We start from the raw sequence: 23,180 nt of genomic DNA on the forward strand, positions 1-23,180 counted from the left end.
GAGACACAAACCCATTAAACTTAGTCCTTTTTACCCAATGTAGGTAAAACTCTATCTGATAAGCGGTTTTGGGTAATGAAGGATAACCACAGGTAAACCATCTTCTGAGCATACAGATTTGAAAGTTAATTGGGAAGATTAGATTAATGGGGCTGCTGTGTTGGGACAGATTACAAGACTCTTATTTCTAAACGTACTTCCCTGGAATTAAACCCTTCTAACTAGGTGACGCCTTTGCAAATAAACTTTTGATACTAAACATACCGCACCCCTGCTCCTCGCAACACGCAAAACTAAAATGCTTTCCAACTGGACCCCCTTGCGGCCAATGGGAAACCGCCTTTTCATTGGTTGAGGATGCCAGGAAAGGGAGGCGGGACATTCTTAATCACATGTTCAAGCTTTGCCTTTCGGAGTTTAGCGGGTTCAGAAGCGGTCCTAGTGCGACCTCCTTCACGTGTTCCTAGAGACACATTAGGAAGTAAAGGTTGGCCAGGTTGCTGGTTTGGCTGCTCAGGATTTCAGGCAGTCTTCCCCAGCGCTGCCTGCAGACCCCAGGAATTGCGGCTGGCCCGTTCTGTACGCAAAGCATTGAGCTCTCCCCTGAGGTGGAGTTACCCTTCGCGGCAGCCATGGAGAAGGGGCTATCATCAATGGAAGCAGCGGGAAACGGGGAGAAGCAGCAGCAGTTTGCAACTCCTGTTCCTGAGAATGAGCCTGAGGAATGCGAAGAGAACTGTGGAGGCCTCTGGGAGCTGCCCGTGGAGCTCAGCGCGCGGAGACCGGAGTGTGACCGCTGCGGGTGAGTGGACGAGCTGGGCCGCCTGCTCTCTGAAGGGTCACGTGTCTCTGAGTGGTCCCGGTATTTCGCGCCCTCTGCTGGCCAAGAGGACGCGGTGCACCTGTTCCCGGCCGGCATCCGCTCATTTTTTACTTCTGCAAAAACGCTTTCGCCCTCTTCTTTCAGGCTATTTCTCAGGGCTTTGTTCTCACGACAGGTGTATCCATGTTTAAGCTAGCCATGGTCCCCCAAGTAACCTAACGTTGGTCACACTCCATCCTGAACAGTAGCTTAATCGCACGGGTTGTGGTCACTCCAAAGTACAGCATCCCCTCCCCACTGCGCAGCGCCCTGCCAGGGGGACTTTGGCACCTCCCCTTGCTTGAACAGAACCAAGGAATGGCAGCTGACTGTCTTCACCTCCTAGTATTTGCTTGGACTCTTCCTCTCTGAAAAACTGTGGAGTTTCGACGGTTCCTCAACCTTGGCAACTCTAAGCTGTGCGGACTTCAAAGCTTTGCTGGCTGGGGAATTCTGGGAGTTGAAGTCCGCACAGCTTAGAGTTGCCAAGGTTGAGGAACCCTGAGCTAAAGTGAGTTTGTAGGGTGCGCTAAACCCTAAACTAACAACACAGGCTACATCTAGGCTAAAATTGAATAGATTGTGGCTTGTTCAGGCAGATGACAGCATCTAGCCAACCTTGGCTGATACCGAAAAGCTAAGTGGTATCAGATCATGTGAGTGTCAGGAAATCCCATATAAGTAGGCTACATTGTGATGTCAAAATAACAACAACCAACAACTGGAGGAAGGCAGTGGGAAACTATTTGGATGTGTTTGTGAAGTCACCAGAGGATGAGCTCAAGTTAAAGGAGGTTTTATATTTATCTCATTTGCTGTTTATTTTGTTATGTAAATACAGCCAGATCATGCTTTCTAGCTAAGAAAACATTTGATTGTACAGAAAGGGAGAACGGATCAGTTAATTTATTTTCCTGATTTATTTTGTCCATCTCTGTGTGTGTGTGTGTAGCAGGGAAGATTGAGCTCTCTCTCATTACTTGGACTCCGTGCAATTTCAGCTCCCACCATGATTGCCTAGAGCTATACATTATTCTAACTAGACTGCAATGTGATCTCTGATTTTGGTTTAGTATAAACCCATTCATTATGCATTGTAAGCCATAGATCGTTTTAAGATGTAAACACAGTCATGCTTAAAATCATATGGTGTAGCATAATGTGAAAATATTCTCACATTATGCTATGCCACATGATTTTAAGCATGACTGTATTTGCATCTTAAAAGCAAACTATGGTTTGCTTCAACCTACTATCTCCACATTTGTTTGGAATTAAGTGACTTTACACTGAACTTACATGGAAGGTGCCAGGATGGGAAGGTGGGGTTATAGGGAGCAGTTACAGGTAACAAGGAAATGCTGCTTCAGCTACACACTTACTTCTTCATCTGTATACTCAGACACTTCTCAGGCTGGGAAATGGATCCAAAAAGTCCAGTCTTCTCCCTAGCCTGCCTAGACAGTGAGGATGAACACACAGATATTTTAGGCTACTTTTTTGCTACTATCACGTAACTTTTTACTGTAGAGAAAATAATCCAGATAGGAATCTTATATAAAGCAATCTGCATAAAAAATAAGAAAAGAAGAAAATACCTTGTAAAAGTTTTTACAGTTTTGTTCATAGGGCTGATTAAAGAACTGCCATTTGCCTCTGCAGAAAGCACTTCCATTTCATGCAGATAAACACAAATATCTCTAGTTAAGGGATCATACCTATCCTGAAGTATGAATAGTATATAGTGCTTGGGTTACTATAACACAATATAATTTAAGTGTGGTTAGCTTTTTTGGCTCATTTGTGGCTCAGCATATTGTGTAAACTCAGGCAATTTGATTAATTCAGTCAGTAACATTTAAGTTAACATGACTTCTGATACATTGGCTGCTACAAGGCAGGCACTATGTGTCTGGTTTTGTTCTATTTAGGACTTGTCAGATGTAAGTAGCCAGATGTTATTCTGTGAGATTCAAGCACTCAAGGACTTTTACATTTTAGATGGTTATATACAGTGCATTAGCTTTAGGAATTATTCAGGTCCTGGACCTTAGGAAGGGATATGGAAGTCACACAAAACCACATTACAGAGGGGCATGACATGATGTAACATTGTCTGTCTGCTCTGAGAGCTTAAGGGAAAGTGGACTGGCAGATTACATGACTTCTGAGTATGAATATGTGCAAAATGATGCATACCTGTGGAATCATCATATGTGACACTTCACATATAGACTTCACACTTCACTTTAGTCAAAGTGAAAAGCATGTATATGAAATTATTTCTGACTACTGACTGTTAACAATGTTTGTCTTATTTGTCTTTCTCTGGTGCTGAAGGAGATTGCTCTTGTGTATTTTAGAACTTTAATAATTGCACAGATAATTAAAACAACTTTTAATATTCTAACAATAGTTGAGTTCTTATTTGTAACAACTGTGTTAGTGTTACATAGCTTGACAATGGTGCTTTTCCTAGGTACATTTCAGTTTAACAGAAGGTTGCATTTAACTCAAGCCACAATGTGATACAGATTGAAAGGCATGCCTAGCTACTGTATTTGGTATGCCTTGATGATCCTATGATGCCATCTAGTGAACAGTTGTATACTTATACAAAAAACTGTATTATACTTTTCTCCCTTTTGCCTATACATATTACTAGTTTTAACAAGTGAACATTTGGAATATCATAATTCAAGAGTGTTCATTACATTCATTTAAATACTGGGAGAAAGTTTTAATATACTTTTTTCAGTATTGTGAACACTGTAAAATTTGTATATGGCTCATACTAAGGAATACAGATGCATACCAAATCAAATTGGGCCTGTCTCTAATCTGCTTATTCATAGAATGCCTCAGCAAATGTGCTTGTCAACTCTAATAGTAGTACAGTAATGCAACTACAATAACATTCAAAGTGAAAGAAAGTATAAAGGGGGGAACCTCTTATGGGAAAAAACAGTATTTCAAATCATCTAGTCCTAAATCATGTAGGGCTTTATATATCATAATCAGGTCTTTGAGTTGTGTTCGTTGTAACAGATGCCTATAGGTCAGCCATTCTCAACCTTTTGACCCTGGAGGAACCCTTGAAATATTTTTTTCATGCCTTGGGGAACCCCTGCACATTCAGGCTCAAATATAGGCCAGAATTATTACAAAATTATTATATTCGTTTCACGTGTAGGCCTGTATGTATGCATTAACAGTGTTCTTAGACTAAAAATAAAGAATGAAACTTACCTCTTCTATGTGAAGTTGCCTGAATTTGAAATAATTTTTAAATAAATTGTGATCTCCCAGGGAACCCCTAGTGACCTCTTGCAGAACCATAGGTTTCCATGGAACCCTGGTTGAGAAACCCTGCTATAGGCTAAGATTTCAGAGACAGAAGGTTAGAACTACCTTTAAAACATATTCAGAAACCCCAGTTTTGTATTTGTTCATAGCCTGTACTTAGGGAACAGAGTATGCTGAAACAACTGCACAGCCATTCATTTTCCAGCATAATTTAGAGCACTGTATTGAATTTTAAAGCCTTGAATGATTGAGGGCCACAGTACTTTAAAGATTCCCTTTTTTCAGACAAAGCCACCCATCTATTGAGATCATCAGAAGCTCTCCTATATATCTCCATAGCCTCTGATATTCTTTTAGTTGGGACTAGAACAATACTTTCTGGAAACTAAGCCAAATAACTAGAATTCCTTTCTAAAGGAAGCCCTTCCCATAAAAAAGTTATCTTTTTTTCCCCCCAGGAAGACCTTGAGTTTTTATACATATTATTCAACATTGTATTGTTGTTATGTGTTATCCTTCCTTCTCCTGCTGTTTTATTATTGATATTTATTTATTTATATTTCAAATTTCCATCACCATATTGTTTATGCTGTAATGTTTTTATTTTTATTTTTTACTATTATGAAACACCTGGAACTTTGTGGAGGATTGGCAGGAAGTTTTAAATAATATATAAGCCCAAGTATCAGCAATTAACAAGAATGATTAGGTTGGGGAATCCAATTCAGGACTCAGCTTGGTAAACTGGGTAATACGTTCTTTGGTTTAAGCATACGGATTATTTACAGTATTGATATCAGGCTTGAAAATATGTGTACAAATAGGATAATATCACTAGACAAACATGGAAGTATATTTACCAGGAGGACAGTGTGATATCTCAAGGAAGTCTTCCTACTGGGAATTACAATATATATATATATATTGAAATAGCTCTTTATAGTAACAGAGTTTCACAGAACAAGAAATTACTTAGACAAATCTGTTTAATTAGGAATCAAATCAAATAAATTTTTATTCGGTCATAGACCAGCAGATTGTTTAATTAGGAAACTTCTCACAAAAGGAGTGCCTAATGCACTATTTATTAGGGCTATGCTGTGCTTTGGGTCCAAAGACAAAACAGAGTGCAGGGGGCTTGAACGTAACAGCTGTTAGCAACTCCTTAAACGGAATGCATCTTCTCCTGAGCTTGTTCAATCCCCAAGAAAGATATACCTTCTTTAAGGAGTTGCCAACAAGGTCTAGGTTGGCACCCCTACATACTCCAAAGCATCTTTTTGCCTTTGAATCAGAAGCACTGCATAGTCCTAGTGTTTATTCAACATAGATGACTAATTCTATGCTGTCACCCAAAACTGACAAAAAAGGGCCATTGTCCTCTGAAAAGTGTGGGTGGTTTGAAATATACTTGCAGGGCTAAATTGGCCTTTCCTAACCTAGCACCTTTCAGATATGATAATTTCTAGCATGATCTCTAGCAGAGATTTATCTAGCATCATGCCAGATAAGCCTGGGCCAAAATATGTCTCTTAATATGCAGTTCATTAATTTTTCCTCAGTCAAAGCCAAGGCAGTTTTACTTTATGAATTATGAATGAGTTACTCAAGAAAGGAAAAGTCTTTGAAATAACAATCTTAAAAGTTAAATTTAATAAATCCCTGTTGGTAGTGATAGTCATGACTGACATTAGTTAAAAATAGCAAGGCTAGCATATATATCTGAAGCAGAAAGGAAGCATTGATACAATTAGTATGGGTCGTGAAGGGATTGTGGTGTACGATTTTATATCCTTCTGATGTATTAAACTTCATACTTCACTCATTTCATAGCTACTGGGCACAAAGCAATTACATGGAAATCATCGCTTTGTGAATTCATGTGAATCCTTCACCTGGTCTGCACAAATAGCACTGGCTTTTTGGATTGACAAATTTATTAGTACATAAATAACTTTAGACAGTATTTTTCTTGCTTTCTTGAATGCAGATTGAGATTTCTTAACCTACATTTTTTTAAAAAGACCAAATGAAACAGGTTGCAAAAAAGCATTTGTGAAAATGCAGCTATTTAATTCCTCCCCCCCCCGCCCCCTTTTAGGCCACATGCATCAGGCTCAGTTGTCAATACCCTCTGCCTAGACACTTAACTCCTTATTCAGGGATTGGCTTTCTTACTTATAACTAGAAAACACTACTCAGATAAATTAGTGCTGTTGTTGTTTTTTAAATTGCAGGCAGTAATGAATCTATATATACACAGAAGATTACCCCACTTTAGTATGCTGAAGTTAAACCTTTATAAATGTCTGTTCTCCAGGCTTTAAATTTTAGGCTTTTTCCTCCCACATTTCTGAGTTAACAGACAGTTGGCCATTCTCTTTGCAGCCGTGGAAAGCACCTGATCTCTGTTGTCATAACAGTTCTGTCTGGCCTGGGAGTCACTGGTTCTTGTCTTGCCAAGTTCATTCCTTACAACCTGAATCGCCCTCTCCCCTGTAAAATTTGGGGAAATTAGTACTGTTTTTTTCTCAGAGATTGCACGGTTTTAAGATAAAAACAGAACAAAGTAGCAGTTGAAAAAGGAAATAACACGTACCAGATCCTGAGTACTACCATATTCTAACCAGTACAATCTAGTGTTAACAAACTGAATCAAGAGATGAAGTAGAGCTTTATTCTCAGTATTGTAAGATGTTCAGTGGAATAAAGCAAGTAGACTTCTACCCAGAACAAATTTGACTTGAAGCAAAATACTTTCCAGGTAATTGTGGCAAGAAACTATAAGACCGTGCTTGGATTTTATCTTTCAAACTTCCTAGAGAGAGATTGAATTCTGATTCTCTGTAATGCAGGTTTGTATAGTAAATAAGTAATTTTATTGCAGTCCCAGACCAGCAACATAATTACCAATATGTAAAATACTTAAAGTGCAAGTACAGAATATGCAACCTACTTGCAGATGATAGGTAAATCTATAATAATGGTTTGCAGGCTTTCCCAACTACCATGTAGAACGGTGTTTCCTAAAGTGTAAGGTGTACCTCTCTTGGGGAGGTGCACACCGAGTCCAGGGGAGGTGTGAAGAACCTTTTAGTTGTACATTGTTACAATAAGTCTACCTTTCCCAAACTTTCATTGTATTGTTTTCATTGTTTATTTGTGTTCATTTTGGTGTTTGGATTTTTAGGGAGGTATAATGGCAAAAAAGTTGAACTCCTGATTTTTTTTTCCTTTTTTGCTTAGGGTCCAAAGTATTCTCAGCAATTTTTCCAGCAGTACAATGCAAAGGCATCAGTTTTATTTCATTCAGTTTTTCTAATAGCTCAGCTTTCTTAGATGGATGTTGCAACTTGGAAAATGATGGTTAACAATATGTACCATTATAGTCAGTGTGATGTCTCTTCTCTTTAATGCTGCAAAACAAATCTCAGGCCAATAATAGGCTGATGTCATTAAATCGATCTTGTACTTCCTCATGTATATTCTTCTGGTATAGCCAGTCCTGAAATTTCCAACAAGAGTTTAGCATATAGCTAACAAATTATATTCAGAAGATTAATGGGCCTATAGTTAGCAAAGTCAGTCCTGTTACCTTGTAAAAATGGACATAATAATTGTGCCCTAGTCTCTAGGTAAGTGGGCAATTTTGCAAAAATATATAGGAAGGGATGCCAGGATAGTTCCCAAAGAATCAATGTTCCTCGGCTTCCGGTGGGAATGGCGGACTGAAAGGCTGTGCCCGCTGGTTCAGCAGGTGGAACTGACAATGTGGTAACTTTTTTGAGCTCTGGCAGGTTTTCCTGAAGCCCAGAAACATTCTCCAGATTAAGGAGAATACCTGGAATCACCCCATCTGTCCTCCAGACTGCTGCTTGCACCAGAAGATCGCATCACGCTCGACTGGTAAGAGCAACCAGGAGGCTGGGACGTCACCATTTCCAAGCCATGCTGGAGCCTTAAAGGGACACTAAGTCCGGCCACCCCATTTCTAAATCACCAATTTGTATTTTTTTTTAAGTATATGTACCCCAAGAGAGGCTTTGTACAGTGAGGAGAAGCTGGTTCTCTTGGTGCTTAATGTTATTTTTGGGATTACTTTAAAAAAAAACTTTTAAGTTTTGGATTTTGTTTTCCTTCCAAAGATTGAGAGTAAACAATTGTCTTCCTGTTACTATTTTTGTATTAAATTTGAAGATATTAGCATTTTCCTACACATTGAAATTGGCTGATTTGAACCGTCAGCTTTCTGTTCTCACTTTCCCTTGAGAACAGTCTGCTATTTCACTCTTACTTTACCTAAACATGCTTTGGAACTCGTCCATATCTTTGACTTTTGCTGATTAAGCTCCTAGGGGTGCCAGTCTACTGTGTGAGACATGGAGGATTTTAAACAGATTTTTTTTCTGACCTTCACCAGGATTTTAAACAGATTTCTTCTGAATTTTATCAAACTATTATGCAAGATATCCAGGACATTGTGGAAAATATGAGATATAAAATATGCCATCAGTTTGGGGATGTGGTGGATGAAATTGAGGAATTTAAGAGCGATAGAAAGGTTTTTTTTAAGACAGATTGGGTTTTTTATCGAGATGCTGGATGAAGATTGGATAATGGAGTTGGAGAAATCTAAGGGAGAGAGCGATCTGCAAGCCATAAGTAAAATCGATCTCCTGGTGGAATGCCATGAAAAGAACCTGAAATCTTTGAGGGGGGCGGGTGGGCTGTCTGATCTTTTTCAAGAGGAAAGCTCTGTGCACATTATGGGGATATGTAACTGCTCTGGTTTATTTTGAAGTGGGATAAAGGTTGACGAATGTTCATCTGGTTTGCTTTAAGGATTTGACCGATGCTCTTTGCCTTTAAAGATTTGGATTTACTGTTTTGAATTGGCTTTGTTTTGTGTGTGGGGGGGCATTTAGATTAAAATTACTAAAATTGTTGTGTTAGGGTTAAAGAATGTTTATCTGATTTGCTTTAAGGAGTTGATTGATGTTATTCTCTTTTAAAGATATGGAATTACTCTTTTGAATTGTCTTTGTTTTTTGGGTTTATTAAGATTGGGATTATTAAAATCGTATGATTAAGAGCAGACAACTTATGTGCTTTTTAATTTGATTCTTACAGTAGACAGAAATGTATAGAATAGTGGTAGGCAGGGAATAATTAAATAAGTTTTATCTTTTGGAGAGGAGAAAGATGTTTAGGAGGTCTATAATTTTTTTCTTTATATTAATATAAGGGGGAGGAGTAACTGTACTTAGTGATTTTTATTATGTGTTAAAGTGGAATGACTTATAGAAATAATGTGGTGTTTTGGTTTAATATAGAGTAAGAGATTGATTATGGAAAATTTTTGTATATCCTTGGTGTTAAAGGTCGGAAGCCACATCTTTCTGTAAATTTAATTTTTTTTCTTTGTGTTTCTGCACTTTTTAAGTTTTTTTTTCCCTTTCTTTGTAGATTTTTTTTTATAGTTTTTATTCATTTCTTGAAACTTAATAAAATTTACTATTAAAAAGAATCAATGTCCCTCTTAACTAATTTTTTTTGGATATAATTGTAACCCAGGGCTTTGCCCTTCTTAGTCAACTTTTTTTAAAAAAAAAATTTTAGAGGTTGAAACTGTAGGCCAGTCAGCAATAAAATCATATGTGATGGGGTAATGTTCCCATGCTCATGACATAATGTCTGAAAATAAGCTTCCCAGACTGTTATAGAGATACCACAAGCCATTCAAGACATGTCTGAGGTAAGCAGACCTGACCTGGATTAATTCATCAAAACCTGGCTGTTTCCCTTCACTTTATTGAAGAAACTGCCTCCATAAGTTCTGAACAGCAGCCTTCTTTCTGTCCTTCAAGAGAGATTAGGATTTCCTCCCATCCCTTCCCCATATCTGTCAACACTTGAATGGTGTTTGAGGAGTTAGTTATTTGGATCTTTAAGATCTTAGTAAGATCTCTCTCTCTCTTACTTCAGTAAGTATATAATCAAACGAATTCTTAAAATGGAATTGCCTGAAAAGCTGGCCATGTCATACTTTCTAATAACAGATTTCTGTCTGCTCTGAGCGAGGGTGTTATAATTATTAATTATAACTGGCAAAGTGGCTCTGCCTAAATGTAGCCTTTGAGACATTGACAAAACGGTCTGTATCAAAACAGACCTTAGCATTGAAGCATATGACATAGTTAACCAGGCTAACCCTGAGAAATATGGGGGATACAGCTAGCCCTGCTAGGATCATACTGAATTTGACAATATTTGGAACTATCACAAAATAGCTTAGATGATTATTACTACAGGTGTTATAACTAATCATAAGAAGTAATCATAATACTATGAAGTAAGGGTGAATGCTTTGTCATACTTTGAAAGAGTAAGTTAACATTTTACACCCTTCCTGCAGCAGTTTTTAAGAATAGATGTAAATGTAATCCACTCCCTGATAGACTTTTTCCATGTGTAAAGTATATTAATAACAATGGCCCATATTCTTTTGTACTGCCTCTTTTATACTGATGTCTGAAAATTCATGATAGCCTCCCTAATATAAAAAACCACAGGTTTTACATATACCACTTTAAAATTACATGGCAAATAGTATGATTGGGGAACATGGTTGATACTTTATGTTGTAAAAGGAAAAGAAAATTTAGAGAGAAAAAATTAATAGTCTTTTCCATTATTGGATTTTCTTTTAATCACATGACATTTTTAATCTTCAATCCATGATTGTACCATAACCGATAGATTGATTGAGAAATAAGTGGTATTTTAGTATTTTTATATTTCAGAATTTTATTAATTTAATGTTTTAGTAGCTTAGTTTTTTTAGCATTTTATTGACTTAAGTAACTGAGTAATTTAGATTTTAAGTATTTTAGTATATTTAATGTGTGTGTATGTATGTGTAGAAATATTTCAGTACTTGCAGCTATATTGTTATGTTCTTCTTAATTTGTAGAATTTATTTTAGTAGTTGAAAAGCATTTTACTTTGTGCCTTGTAATTCTTGTCATGAAACTGAGCAAAATTCTGGTCAGTTACATAATAAAGGCAATTGATTGACAGGTGATCAGACTATGAGAAATCAGGAGTTGAAGATCAGGAGTTTGGATCCATACCAGAATGTAACTATACGGTACCCAATGACTTCTTTTCATAGCATCATTTATAAGTTAGCCAATTTGACAACTCTGTGAGACAGTAACTGGCCAGATTACTTTTAGTATCTAAAGGAACACATTATTATCCTGGAGTGGCCTTATTATCTAGGAAGGGTGGAGACAGCTTTGATAAGCATGTGGCACTAAATCATTGATCGCCATTCTGGAATTTAGATCACCCCTTGTAATTCCATATGCAAATAAATATAATTCTATATACTGTAGCTGGCAATGTATAACTTTAATTTACTCCATAAATTATTTGATCTGTAAATACAGGCATTGTGGGGACAGATATAAATAAATGAGTAGTAAAATAGAGTATTCATGCTTCAGAAGTTCCACCAATGCTCAGTGAGCATGAAACAACATATTAATAATCTCTTCCTGAAGATCAGTAGAAATCAACAGTCCTACACTATCCTGCCCCTTTTTTCACCAGGGAAGGTATTATTCAAACTTGGATGGTAACTATCTATACTCAGCTCCCTCAGTGCTTCAAAAATGCTTCACACAATAAACACTGTGTGTGAGTACTCTTAGTCAATCTTCCAGTCTTCCAATCTTTCTGCTCTCTGTCATTTGACCTTAGTGGAGAAAGCAACATTAAATCTGCTGGTCAAAAGTATTCTCTCTCTCTCATTCATATATATGTATGTATGTATGTATGTAGGGACGCGGTGGCGCTGCGGGTTAAACCGTTGAGCTGCCGATCGGAAGGTCGGCGGTTCGAAACCGCGCGGCGGGGTGAGCTCCCGTTGCTCGTCCCAGCTCCTGCTCACCTAGCAGTTCGAAAACATGCAAATGTGAGTAGATCAATAGGTACCGCTTCAGCGGGAAGGTAACGGCGTTCCGAGTTGTCATGCTGGCCACATGACCCGGAAGTGTCTATGACAACGCCGGCTCCAAGGCTTAGAAACGGAGATGAGCACCGCCCCCTAGAGTCAGATTCGACTGGACTTTACGTCGAGGGAAACCTTTACCTTTACCTATGTATGTATGTATGTTCGTTCATTCATTCATTCATTCATTCATTCAGAATTTTGATTACAACAGTAAAATCTAATACAAACTAAACTTAAAAAAGAATAGAAAGGAGTAAAAAGTGCAAGAAAAAGAAGAGACAAGTAAAAATATAATAAAGAGAAGAGAAATATATAAAAAAGTGACTTCCAACCTTCATCACAACAAGTATACATAAATTTAGTGACTCTTCACCCCCTCATAGGTTACAAATATTTATCTCTTCATCCCATATCCCATCTCTTTTCTATAAACAAATCCATAAAACATCATCTTTTCAGTCCTGGTGTCAGCAGAAAGTCCATAAGGGGTTGCCAGAAGTAACAACATATCTTGCTTTAACCTTGATCAAATAAACCAACTTTATATTCCTCCCTTTTACTTCTAAGAGCCTTAATCTTTAGTTCATTCAAATATTGTTGTAGGATTTGATTTCTGAGGAATTGGTCAGCCATTCAAAGAGACACAGATCGGGACCGCCTTAACCTTTGGGGTTTATATGTCTGGGTTTTTCCCACGCTTCTTCAGTTTGTTAGGATTCCTGTTATGTATAAGCAATAAACATTAGAGACCAGTTCCTTGTCTCAGCGTGTTTCCTGGCTGTTAGGACAGTAATTAATTCCAAAATCTTACTGTAAATGTTTCAATATTCCAATTTTATCTGGACTCTTAGTTTGTTTATAACTTTCTGAGATCAAAATCTTATTTAGCTTTTTGCTGTTTATTTCAGATTCTTTAAACACTTAAGCTTATGATTAATTTTTTTCTTTTGTTCAGGATTGAAAGCACACTCACTCAGCATCTTCCAACTTGTCGTTCTGAAGGTTTCTAATAGCTTAAATGTAGTTAATGAGCAATTTCTGAAAGTGATTAGAAAGTAAGGTTTGTGAGTATCCTTTAAAAGTCTTCACAGTTGCGAGCAAGATGACTAATCCCATTTTCTCTTGGTGCTCAAACACATGGAAAACTGCTGACTTGTGGTGTCCTTGTGAGGAGCAGCCATCTGGAGTACATGTGGATGATCTCCCGTCCTTTCCTTATCTGGAACTAGTCTACTCACCACTTCCTTGGTCATGTCCACAGTCGTCGGCTCTGCTTTCACAGAGCTATCTTCAGTTCACCATATGTCCCCAGGAAGTCTTGTCTACAACTCTTTAAGGCAGCTTTTTTGTTTTCCTGGAATCACGTGGGAGCTTTAACAAGTGGTGGGCAGGTGTTCTTGCCCCTGCACACTCTGAAGCACTGCACAGCTCTAGTTATTGCCAGAAGCTATTGTTCAAAAGAGGATAGAACAGACTCTGCAAAGCACACACACAAAAACAATAATTAAAATTGCTTATATTCTGTTAGTGATTTATATCTACTAACAGACATCCTCTCTCATCTGTACAAATCACTCTCATTCAGGAAACAGTATAAATCCTTTCCCTTCCCTGCTTCCAGGAGAATCAGCACAGGAGAAAGAGAGAAAATGAACGAACACAGGATGATGATGGAGTAAGCAGAGGGTTAGCTGCACTGGAAAGAGAAAAAGAGAGAGAGGAACAAAACTTGAGTGGGATGAAAGAAGAAAGAGGCAACTGACAGGGAAAGAAAAAAATGTTCTCTCAATTTTCCACCTGTTCCTGAGATGTCTGACCTGATAACGGAAATCTGCACAGATTTTGCATTTAATCCCTGTGAAGAGAGAACAAGTTTGTGCATGTTAATGTTCATGTTAAATACACTAACTGGAAAGGTTTGTAATATTTTTAAGATGAATTATCTTACTGATAATATGAGAAATTATAGGCTGATTAAAGGATAATGGTGGTCTCTTACATCCATTCTAGTTAGGCATCCAGATGTTTTCCTCCAGAATAGAAGATAAAATTTCGGACTGCATAAATTGGGATAAAGATTTAATAATTGCTGTTCTTTTTTGCCATTTCTTTTTTATTACTTCTTCACCATTTGCAATATCATTCTTTTTGGTTGAAGATAACCATAGTGCCTTTGGCTGACAGTATCATTGCCACTGTTAGACATACATTAAGAGCTGGAGTTTCCTAGGACAGGAATGTCACTTAGAACTGACTATTAGAAACACTATTATGCCATCAAACTATGGGAAGAGAAAACAGCAGAATTAAACCCAAGAGGACATAAGGAGTGCCTTAACTGTTGGAAGCAATAAACTCTTATGGGTCTTTGATTCTGATGCTGTAATAAAGATTCTGTTCAAGCTGTGTGATGTTCTTTCCTGGGAAGTTGCAGAGGAGTTCTAGCCTGCCAAGGATGACATCTGTGCTCTGTTTAAGAGAGGATAATTGTTTTGCATTTAATTTTTTAACCCCTTTTTAATAATTTTTTTGTGGCTATTGGCTTCCTGCAGGTCATTGGAGAATATTTTCCATAATTTCCAGGTTCACAGAATTTCTCTCTGTTCAGTCCTCCTTTGCCTGCTTCTCTGCTTCCTTTCCTGGTTCTGGATTAAAGGATTTTAAATTCATCAGTTTTGTTGATGGCTTCTGGTCTTCCGGTGCAGACAGACTTTTCTGGGTGTCTTAGAGCATTTCCATGGACAGAAAATGCTCAGAATCTTCCCATTTGTACTCTGGAACGTCACCTTGTAGCCTGAGGCAGCAATCAGCATTGCGTCAATCTGGTAAGAGGAGACAGGAGTCGGGGACGTCATCATTTTCCAGACCATGCTGCAGGCCAAAGGGACATTAGGTTGAGCCTTTCCCGTTGCTAAATCACCCAATGTATATATTTTTAAATTCTTCTACCCTAAGAGAGGCTTTCTATAGCAAGAAGAAACGAACTCCCTTGGTGCTCATCGTTATTTTCTGGATTAACCTTAAAACTTCCTTTTAACTGCTGGCTTACTTCCTATTTAAATTTTAAGGACTGAGAATAAATAATCATCTCCCCGTTACTATTTTTGTAATTAAGTTGAAGGACTTAACATTTGCCTACGTGTTGATTTTGCTGTTTTTGAGATTTTAGTTTTTCTATCCACTTTCTTTGGGTTGCTTTTTACTAACCCATTAGCTCCTATCTGTGCTAGACAGGTATTCAGGGGGCACCTTAACTTACTGCCTGAAAAATGGATGACCTTAAAGAAATGTTTTTATTGTGAACCACCCAGGGTCCCCCGTGTGGGGGAGATGGGCGGTGCTAAACATTCAAATACATACATACATACATACTCTCAGCTTCGTTCTGAACGTCATCGTGAGTTCAAACAGCTCCTCCATGTTACCTGCCAAACTATTCTGCAAAATATTCGAGATATTGCAGAAAATACCAGTTTTAAAATGTGTCAACGGGTTGAGGATGCCTTGGAGGAAAAAAAGTTCAATCAAGAGCAAGATGCTTTTACTGACAGTGACTTCGAGGAAATGCCAGGAGATGAATATATTTTGATGTGGAAGGAATTAAGACAGCTCGACATGCAAGATACTGTTGGTTTTGTTTTCCTGAAAGATTGTTTTGAGAACGAAGCAGTTCCTTTTTTTTGGGAGGTTTCTAGCTTGAGAATTTGATTTTTTTAGGAGGGCAATTGGCTTGTTTGATTTCTATATAAAAATTGCCTTATGTATAATATGGAGACAAGTAAAGGTTCTGGTTTATTTTGAGGTGGGATAAGAAATGAAGAATATATATGTGGATTGATAGTAAGGCTTGTATGATTCTATTTTTCTTAAATGATTTGGATTAAGAAGTATCCTGTTGTTTTTAAAGTTTATTTGATTTTTTTAAAGATATATTTTGGTTATAGGTTAAATAGGGTTAAGATTGTTATAGTATTAAGTATAAAAGCATTATCAAATATAAAATTTAAATATAATTTGATTTTTATTACAGTGGTTAGAAGTATAGAATAGAGGTAGGAAGGAAATATTAAATGGGTTCTTTTTTTGGAGGGGAAGTGGACTTGGAGGTTTATATATTTATCTCTCTTCATATATATATATATGGGTAAAGAGCAATTGTTTTTTAGTTTTACAGTGTGTTAATGGATTGATTTATAGAAATACTGTGATTTTGGTTAGATATAGCCTAAGGGATTAATTATGGAAATTGCTGTATATTGTTGAAAGTTGGAAGTCATCCTAACATGGTAATCTTTCAAAATATTTTTTGTCTTCTCACTTTTTTCTCTTTTTTTCTCTTTGTAGTTGTTTTTGGTTCTCCTGTAGTTTTTAACTTTGCTTAAATTTAATAAAATTCTTATTAAAAAAACCTCATCAATTTTGTTAATAGCTATCAAGAATTGGTATAAATTGCATCCATCATATGGGCCTGAAGGAGACAATGGTTAGCCACTAAATCTAAATCAGATTGCTGAGAAAAGTCCTTTTGGAGACAGATTTAAACTATAATCTGGAATTTTGTTAGCTAAATCACTATTAAAATTATTTAAATCAATAAAAGCATTTTGACTGTTACCTTAATTTATCGATTTTCATTCAGTTTTCTGAGCAAGCTTACTGAATGTACTTGTCATGTAAAGAGTTCATGGATTTATTTCTTTAAATGAGTTATGGAAGATACATTCTTTCATTAAAAATCATTTATCCAAATTTCTCCTACAGCAAAGACACAGAGACTAACCTTTTTGGAGAGGAAAATAACTGTTAAATGACAAAGAACAAATTAATAATGCTGTCACTCTGTCACCATCTTGCCTCCAGATTCAGTTCATACAGTGATTGGCAAGTGTATGGAGATCCATGCACAAAGTAATGTACTTATGATTTGCTGCTGTGCTTGGAATTTAACAGTAGCTGAAGTCTGTTAGTTTTAATAGAAAAATCCCTATCCGATTCTTTTAATCTAGGTTTTCACCTTTGAATAGAATAAAAGTAAGGCTGTAATCAGTAACAATGAGATTTAGCTTGTCACTTTTATGGAGCTTTTAGCAGTGGGAAGATGTACAGTTGTTTTGAGGACCAATAAGTTCGCTTCTGAAGGATGCACAAAAATGCAAATGAAGTTTGAGATCTGTAGGGCTCCTCCAGGAGGTACTTGGAAAAATAGAATGGGATGCCTCCTTCAGCTGCTGTTTCACTAACATTTCTGCTATGGCAGCTTATCCCAACACAATGGCGTCCAGATGCACTAGGATACCCCACTGATAATCACCAGGCAGCAATATGCCACCTGCTAGCCATTGTTTATTTAAGGAGTGCCAATCATTAGAACTGAATAGTAAAGAATTACAACTGAATATTGATGTATGTGAGTACTGAATCTTTCTAAAGATAAATCTGGTCTGTAAATTGGAAAAATTAACAAAATTAGTATTTTGGGAGTTTTAGATATTCAGATCAGTAAGAAATTTGCCATTGAATTAATTGGAAGAGCTGCAGTCTAGACCCATTTTTCATTTCATAATTTCATGAACAAGAGTTGCAGGATAGGGCAGATATAAATTGATTGGTTTTATAATTTCCACGTCACCCAGGACTTACAGTTGTAATCGAAATTATTCAACCCCAATGGCAAATCAGGTTGTAAACATGTACAGACTTTCAGCTGTTTGCAATGAACAAATCAAACAAAATCAAACAATTGAAATAGCTCAACACAATGAATGCTTCAAGTGGTGTCCCCAAATTCAACTGAAAATACAACTTTTCAACTGCTTTTGTTTGATTTGTTCATTGCAAATAGCTGAAAGTCTGTACATTTTGACAATCAATCTGATTTGCAATGGGGGTTGAATAATTTCGATTACAACTGTAGTTTACGCTTGGTGTTAATGATTTGTTCAATTATGAGTTAATGTATAAAACACACTTGGCTGGATTCATACAACATGTTAATCTATTGACCATAATTGATAAACCACAGTAGTTGTAGTTGCACAGAACTTTAAGCCACTAATTGAACAAACTATAGTATGGCTTAGGATAAAATGTGAACCCATTAAAGGCGTGTAACTAATTTCCAGTGAACTGTGCCTTTCTGATTTCCTAACCTTAACATTCACATTTTCAGTTTTGATTTTCCTGTACTTTCTTCATCACATATGTGACTATGAATATTATGTGCAAGGAAAATGTCCAACAGTATGGTTTATATTTATTTATTTATTTCTCATATTTCTTCACTGCCCATCTCAGCAAGCAACTCTGGGTGGTTTAAAATTAAATTAAGATAATGAAAGATTAAAATATAAAAACATTCATTATAAAATATCAGTATCAATATAAAATATATAAAATCAAAGATGGTGAAACAACAGTCTCAATAAAATTTCCCAGGGCCTCATCAAGGTACCAACCACCCCGATGATGACTATCTCCCTCCCAACCCAAGCGAGGTGGCATAGCCAAATCTTGACTCCCTTTTGGAAGGCCGGGAGCATGGGGGCCTGCCTCACCTCTGGGGGTAACTTATTCCACAGGGTGGGGGCCACGGCAGAGAAGGCCCTCTTCTTGGACCCTGTCAATCGACAGTCTCCCATGGACAGGGTCCGTATCATGTCCTCTCTGCCTGACAGGGTGGGATGGGTCGATGTAATGTGGGTAAGGCGGTCCCTCAGGTAACCTGGACGCATGCTATGTAGAGCTTTAAAGGTGCTTGAATTGGACCCGGAAGCAAACTGGCACCTAATGCAGCTCGCGCAACAAAGGTGTTATATGCGCCACATTTGGGGCTCCTAAAACTGCTTGCACGGCCGCATTCTGAACCAGCTGTAGCTTCCGGATGCTCTTCAGGGGTAGCTGCGTGTAGAGCGCATTGCAGTAGCCTGTATGGGAGATGACTAGGGCATCTGATCCAGGAAGGGGAGGAGGGCTTTCTGATCCAGGAAGGAGCATAACTGGAGCACAACATGAAGTTGGGCAAAGGCCCCCTGGCCACGGCTGCCACCTGCTCTTTGAGCAGGAGTCATGAGTCCAGGAGAACTCCCAGGTTTCGCACCGGATCTGTCTGGGGCAGGGCAACCCCATCCAGAACCAAAGATGATAAGTTCCTGGATACCGAGAAGCCCCTAACCCCCAGCCACTCCATCTTTACCAGGGTTCAGCTGAAGCCTGTTGTTTCCCATCCAGAACCCTATAGTCTCCAGGCACCAAGAGAGGGTGGTCACAGTATCACTTAGATCACGTGGGATGGAGATGCGCAATTGAGTATCATCAGCATATTGATGATACCTCATCCCATGATGACGGATGATCTCATCCAGTGGTTTCATGTAGATGTTAAAAAGGAGTGGAGAGAGTACCAAACCCTGTGGCACCCCACAAAGGAGGGGCCGCAGGCTGGATTTCTCACTCCCTATCACCACCAATTGGGAGCGGCCCTGGAGGAAGGAGGTGAGCCAGCGCAAAACCACGCCACCCACCCCCAAGTCCCTGAGCCGTCCCATAAGGATACCATAGTCGATGGTATCGAAAGCCACTGAGAGGTCAAGAGCAAGGATGGATGCACTGCCACCATCCCGCTCCCATCAGAGATCATCCATAAGTGCGACCAATGCCTTTTCCGTCCCGTATCTGGGCCTGAAACCTGACTGAAAGGGGTCTAGATAATCCATTTTATCCAGAACCTTCTGGAGCTGTAACACCACCACTTTCTCAACCGCTTTCCCCAAAAAGGGGAGGTGGGAGACTGGGCAAAAATTGTCCGGTACAGTAGGGTCCAGTGATGGTTTCTTGAGGAAGGGGTGTAACAGTGCCTCTTTAAAGGCAGCTGTAAACACTCCCTCCCCCAAGGATGGTTCACCATCGCCTGGGCCCACCCACACATCACCTCCCAAGCTGCCTTCACCAGCCAGGAGGGACAAGGATCTAATTGACAAGTGGTCGCATTTACAGTCCAGAATACCCTGTCCACTTCCTCAGGCCCAACAGGATCAAACTGTTCCCAAATAACCAGGTAAGTATGCTCCCCAGGCATCTCCACAGACCATACGACATGCTTGGCATCCAACTTTGAATGGATCAGAATGATTTTATCCTCTAGATGCCCAGAAAACTCCTCTGCATGGCCCTGTAGGTGAGTTACTGGGCCCACCTTCCCCAGAAGGGATCGGGGGATCTTAAACAGGGCCATCAGATGACATTCTGTGGATGCAATAAGAGTGGAGAAATATTGACATTTTGCCGCTCTTACCTCCACAAGGTAGGCCTTAATAGCGGCTCTGATGTGATGGAATGTCTCCCTGAGGAAGGGGGTGATGTGATGGATCTTGGAGCTGAGGGGAGAGGGAGCACATTCCACTGAGATCAGTTGGTGTACCTTTGGTTTGGCAAGATTCTGTATAGGGTAGGATTAATAAAGAAACTAGAGAGCAACTGCGGCTCAGCATGGTTCTTGCCCATTTTCCTGACATCTAGCTTGTGTTCAGTCAGGTTTGGTCCTTGTTTTCCCCAGCGGTGCTCTAGATGTCTCTTAATCCTCTTCAGAACCCTCTATTCCTCCATAAACCATGGTGAGTGTCCGGTTTGAAGGGAAAAGATAAGTTGCACAGGCACGATCCTGTCCAAGGCCCCTGCTGCCTCCTTATTCCAGACAGCAGCTAGGGCCTCCGCTGGACCATGCAGGAGAGACTTGGGTATAACCCCCAGCTCCCTCTGAAACCCTGTTGGGTTAATCAGTTGCTGGGGACGGATCAATCGAATGGGCCCTGCCACCCTGCAGAAGTGGGCGGCATAGGAGAATCTCAAGGTCACCAAGGCATAATCTGACCATGACAGAGGGGACAGATGTAACTCTCCCTTCAGATCACATTGCCACTGCTCTGACAAGAAAACCAAGTCTGGAATGAGATCACTGTCCCGAGTTGGATCCTGAATAATCTGGGACAGACCCATGGCTGCCATGGTGGCCATGAATTCCTGAGCAGCCTCTGAGGCACACCCCAGGGATGGTAGGTTAAAGTCCCCCAGAGCCATAAGCCTGGGGAACTCAACCGCCAACCCCGAGACAGCCTCTAGCAGCTCAGGCAGGGAGGTTGCTACACGGCAGGGAAGCTGGTACAGTAGCAACAATCCCAACTGTTCTCAGGAGCCCAACTTCAGGATCAGGGTCTCACAACCGGCCACTTGTGGAGCAGTGCCCCTGAAGGCAAGTAGCGATTCCTGGATGACAACAGCTACCCCTCCTCCCCCACCCTGGGGTCTTGGCTGGTGCCATACTGTAAACCCAGCCAGGCACATTTCCAAAAGCCCCCCCCCCTTCAGGGCCCAGCCAGGACTCGGTAATACATGCCAGGTCTGCCCCCTCCTCGATGATCAACTCACATACAAGGGGGGCCTTGTTGTTAACCAACCTGGCATTAAGAAGCAGCAGCCAAAAGCCAGGGCCTCCATGGCTCTGCTGTCCAGGCCTGGTTCTGAGTGCAGAGGCCTGGAACACGCTACTGGTACGAAGCACTGGGGGAATATGAAGGAAATACCGAGAGAAAGCTTTATACGTCAATTTTAATAGAAGTAGATTTCAGACATTAGTGGATTTTTAAGCATACTTAATAATTAGGAGCGTTACCAATTTATGAATATCTCTTTGATTATCAAAATCTAAAACCTAGAGCGTTACTTGTGTTTTCTCTTACCTCAGCTACCTTCCGGAGAACTTTGAACTGTTATTATTTGTATTGTAGCTTCATTGTGACTTTCAGGAATCATCAGGAGCATATTTTATACCTGGTTTTTAATGAAGTAGCATGTTGTCCCACTTTTAAGCCATTATCATTATTACATGATGAATGTGATCTTTTCAGGACATTCATGCTATGCCTGTTAACTTTGGTGGCTACCCCTTTTGGCATTATAAAACAATGGATAACCAAGTCTGTTGGCTGATGAGAATAAGAGCCTTTGAGTGCATTAGTGACAAATCTTTTTAATTAATGTTACTACCCTTTGGTTCAACTTTGTCTTCTGTAATTATATTAACTGCACTCTTGCTTCAAGGCATGTATCTTATGTGGGATTAAGAAAAGAGGGACATTTCAGTATAGATTGATATTGTAGAAGACTATCAGAATCCATATTAACAATAGAAAATACTAATTTGAAGGATGACCTAATTTAGAAAAATGAACCATTAACTTTTTGCTTTTCAATATATGTGCTATAATGAATGCCAGCTTTTCAGTTACTGAAAAAATATTTATAAATGAAGTATATTAATTAAAGTTGAAAATGGTAAATCATTCTCGAGATTTGCACTTTGAAATAACAAATGCAAAAGTAAGATTACAGAAAGGTTTTTTCATTGATTTACAAATCAATCCCATTACTCTTTTTGAGTATTCTGACAAGTCCTAAAGTCTAAATATAGACTGGTGGACCAAAGCCTGCTATTTTCTCATCTTTTTACGTATATGAACAATTTTATATTTTAAAAAGTTTTCTTGTTGTATGCAGGAGGAGATATATTTAGAACATCTTTTAAGACTCTCCGATTATATCATTAGATTGAGGTGTGAAAGAAGCCTTGAGGCCTGAAAGGTCCAGTTTCAGATTCCATGTTATCTCTAGCTGCAGATGGAAAATGGATTGCAGGCTTAGTTCTTCCCTTCTCATAGTGGTTCCCATTTAAATTGAGAGCCACATATTTACCTGAGAGTAAGGAAACAACAAAAGGTCAACTGCTAGATAATTAATATAATTAGTGATTTGTCACTGCTGGAATTAGCATCATTGCAATCACATGTTTGTGTTTAACTCTTGAAAACCCTGAAATTCTTTATTTAATAGAAATAGTGTTTCTATGAGAGTAACTATAGCTGGCATAAAACAATAGTCATGATTCATGAGTAAAAGAAGAAATCAAACCTTTGGGACAGCATTCAGAAAAAGCAAGCAAGC

General features: G+C 38.9%; 1 protein-coding gene across 1 annotated transcript in view; it reads left to right on the forward strand.

The window, feature by feature from the left end:
• Positions 1-421: 421 nt before the first annotated feature.
• The window catches only part of DTWD2 (DTW domain containing 2), a 98,169-nt gene continuing 75,410 nt past the window's right edge, over positions 422-23,180 (forward strand). The window contains exon 1 of the mRNA XM_063295309.1: positions 422-802. Within this exon, the coding sequence (XP_063151379.1) occupies positions 633-802 (170 nt within the window). The 5' untranslated portion in view covers positions 422-632. The remainder of the gene's footprint in view (positions 803-23,180) is intronic.

Source organism: Candoia aspera, chromosome 2 (assembly GCF_035149785.1).
Source record: "Candoia aspera isolate rCanAsp1 chromosome 2, rCanAsp1.hap2, whole genome shotgun sequence".
In the NCBI taxonomy this organism is placed as follows: Eukaryota; Metazoa; Chordata; class Lepidosauria; order Squamata; family Boidae; genus Candoia; species Candoia aspera.